Genomic DNA, 3,031 nt, shown 5'->3' on the forward strand with positions numbered 1-3,031 from the left:
AGAGAGAGAGAGAGAGAGACAGAGACAGAGAGAGACAGAGACAGAGAGAGAGACAGAGAGAGAGACAGAGAGAGAGACAGAGAGAGACAGAAACAAGCATTATGATCGTTATTTGTCTGCAGTTCACTGATCTCCCCCTCAGCACACATGATATCCTGGGACCTGTTAGCTTTAGCTTCAGTCTTTAAGGACAGTAACACCCTCAGAAAGCAAGAAGACATCAGACCACAGCAGCTCCACTAAATAAGCCATTTATTGAGTTGAGTCTGGTGACAGAGATCACACTGATGAAAATACAATATGATGAGAATCAGGTAGTACGGTTCTGCACTACTGTATGTACCGACATCATCACTGCTACATTGAATTATTATGTTATTGATTATTATCAAACTTTAATCAGAAACTTCAGCAAATCTGATTTTAATCTTTCATTAACGTTTACATCATTCAAGTTTTCAATTTCCATCACTGAGACAATAATCTACTGACCACCAACGCCAGGAAGTGTTAAGTAGTAAGAAGTACTAAAGTATAATAAACGTCTGGGTCATTTAGAGACTGACAGAGGCTAAGAGGGTGTAGAAGCATGCACTGCCCCCTCAGTGACTGATGACTAAATACTGTGTTTACTTCAGGAACTGTGGGACGCTTCAGAGCACCCACTGACTTCAGACCAGCCTGAGCGATCACACAGAGACACGACCAACCGCTGCAGCTTCAGGAACATCTGGGCAACCGGGTGGTCAATAATAACTTAATTCAAAGAGGAGATAGCTGAGTTTACCCTCCACTACGTCCTGCTAGCTAACCTATTTATCTGCATAATAAACAGCATCCAAACAGGAAGGAAGTGATAAAGAGTAAAGCCCGCCTCTTGCTTAATGTGATTGGCTGTCAGGTTCAGGTGTGACACTGACGAATTTACCTGTAATGTGCTGCAGAGCACGCGAGCTGTACCGCAGGAAAACGGCGGTTCGCTGTGTTTCTGTGTGATCGACCCCTCAGACTGTAACCATGGCAACGGCTTTCAACATATAATACACATAAAATACTGTTTACTGAACACTAACATGCTGACATGCTGACTCACTAACACTGTTGGCTAAACTTACTGATCCATTTGACTTTGACCTTGGAGAAGAACGGAGGGCTGTGATTGGTGGAGCCTCCGAGGAGGCGGTTCTCCACCACGCTGCGTTTGATGGAGCGAACGTCGCCCGCTGATAGGCCGGTTTTCAGAGAGAGCAGCGCTGACATGTGAGCGTCACTGCGGAGAGACAGAGATCAGATATCACCTGGTGGACAGGTGAGAGCAGGGACTGACCCTGAATCAGCTCAGACAGGTAGCTCTCTCTGATGCTGCAGGCTTTCAGTATTTTTCCGCTCTCTTCACACACCTGTGACACCTGAGCCGCACCTTACCACACCCACCGTATCCCACGGCAACCAGGTGTTCTGTCCTACTGCTGAATTCAGGTCACAGCTCCAGTGAATAGGATGACACATTAACCCACAGACGCATCTGGGAAGAGCTGTGGTTGTACAGTAATAATAATAAAGGTATTACACTGTAAAAAACACTTTGTCCTGTTTTTATGTATTTTTTAAATACGTGAAAATATTAATACAATTACAAAAATAGCCTGTAATGTAAAATAACGTGAAAAATCCAGTCATGGAGTTTTATTCCATCTTTGATTGTAATCTTTAATACAGGTTTTTACCGTTTACAGGCTGAAATATAAAGCAACGACTTTATACTGTGTACATTCATTTAAAAAGTCTTCAAAATAAAGGTTTTATTCTGCGTTCACATTCAGATAATGAATGCTGGTAGGTAGTCTGTGATCAAAACTAAGATCAGGCAGCTGTTTCCCATCATGCTTTGGGTCTTGCAGTCAGTAGAAAGGGTTAAGGTTAGGGCTCTGAAGGCATCGGCCGACTCAATCTTGTGTTAGATCTTTTTATTCCCAACGAGGAGCTGATCTTCCTTCATATTCACTGTATCAATCAGCTCTGTACAGTGAGTTCAACCTGATATCAGATCAATAATTAATATCTGTATCCATTAAAATCAATCAATGCTTCAATAAAAGTAATTCATCAATAATATAAAACATTACCTTTACTACAATGTGTGTACTTTTAGCTACCAATGTGTCGTACTTTTACTACAATGTGTGTAACTTTGACTAAGGAATGGCCCTGTGTGTCCCCCCCTGGTGTAAGCCGTGAGGTCACCTGAACTTCCTGGCCCCATGCTGAAACCCATCTCAGCTGTAGACCTTCCAGGACCTGCAGACGGGGATGCTCAGCAGACTCGCAGAGGATCGTGCCCCGAGCAACAAAGACTCGCTGGCGCAGCCCTGACGGGACCACCCATATTCAACATTCAAGGTTCAAATTCCAACGCTTTTTACTTTGCTAATACGTGCCAAATTCTAACAGAAGTTATCTCAGGACACTTTTCACACTAGCAGCAGGTCTACGCCACCGAACCTCCCCTTCTCTTCAACATTTTACAGGAACCCCAACGTAACCAACATGCACAAAGCACGCTTTGGCAGACAGGGCAAGGAAAGAACTGCCTTTTCAACAGGCAGATCAACTAACGGACGACGATCCTACGTCGGCTCCTAAGGTGGGCTGGTCCATCTGCCTGCCGACCAGGCTTTGCGTGAGAGAGAGAAAGGGAGAGAGAGAGAGACAGACAGAGACAGAGACGAGACAGAGAGAGAAGATCAAAGACAGACAGACACGGCCGGTGCGAGGTCGCAAAAAACAGGTCAAGTGTTAATCCGGCAATCCATGCAGGAACATGGCAGAGGTAGGCCTCAGCCAGGATCCCACTGAGAACCTGCAGGACCGAAAAGCACAAGAAACCTCCGCGAGGAAGGAAGTGAAGTTAAGTAACATGCATTACATCGGGACAATGAATGAGGTGCAGAAAGAGGATGAGAGAGGAAGGCAAGAGGGAGCTCAGTGCCGACCAATGGGACCCGATCGCCCCCGATAGTCTAGCGCCCTA

General features: G+C 45.2%; 1 protein-coding gene across 1 annotated transcript in view; it reads right to left on the bottom strand.

Annotated features, from left to right (window-relative positions):
- Positions 1 to 1,092: 1,092 nt before the first annotated feature.
- Positions 1,093 to 3,031, bottom strand: part of prph2lb (peripherin 2-like b) — a 6,967-nt gene continuing 5,028 nt past the window's right edge. The window contains exons 3-4 of the mRNA XM_035678396.1: positions 2,299 to 2,369; positions 1,093 to 1,270 (exon numbers count right to left, since the gene is read on the bottom strand). Of these exons, the coding sequence (XP_035534289.1) occupies positions 1,093 to 1,270; positions 2,299 to 2,369 (249 nt within the window). The remainder of the gene's footprint in view (positions 1,271 to 2,298; positions 2,370 to 3,031) is intronic.

This window comes from Morone saxatilis, unplaced genomic scaffold (assembly GCF_004916995.1).
Source record: "Morone saxatilis isolate NCDOM2014 unplaced genomic scaffold, NCSU_SB_2.0 Contig7, whole genome shotgun sequence".
NCBI lineage: Eukaryota > Metazoa > Chordata > Actinopteri > Moronidae > Morone > Morone saxatilis.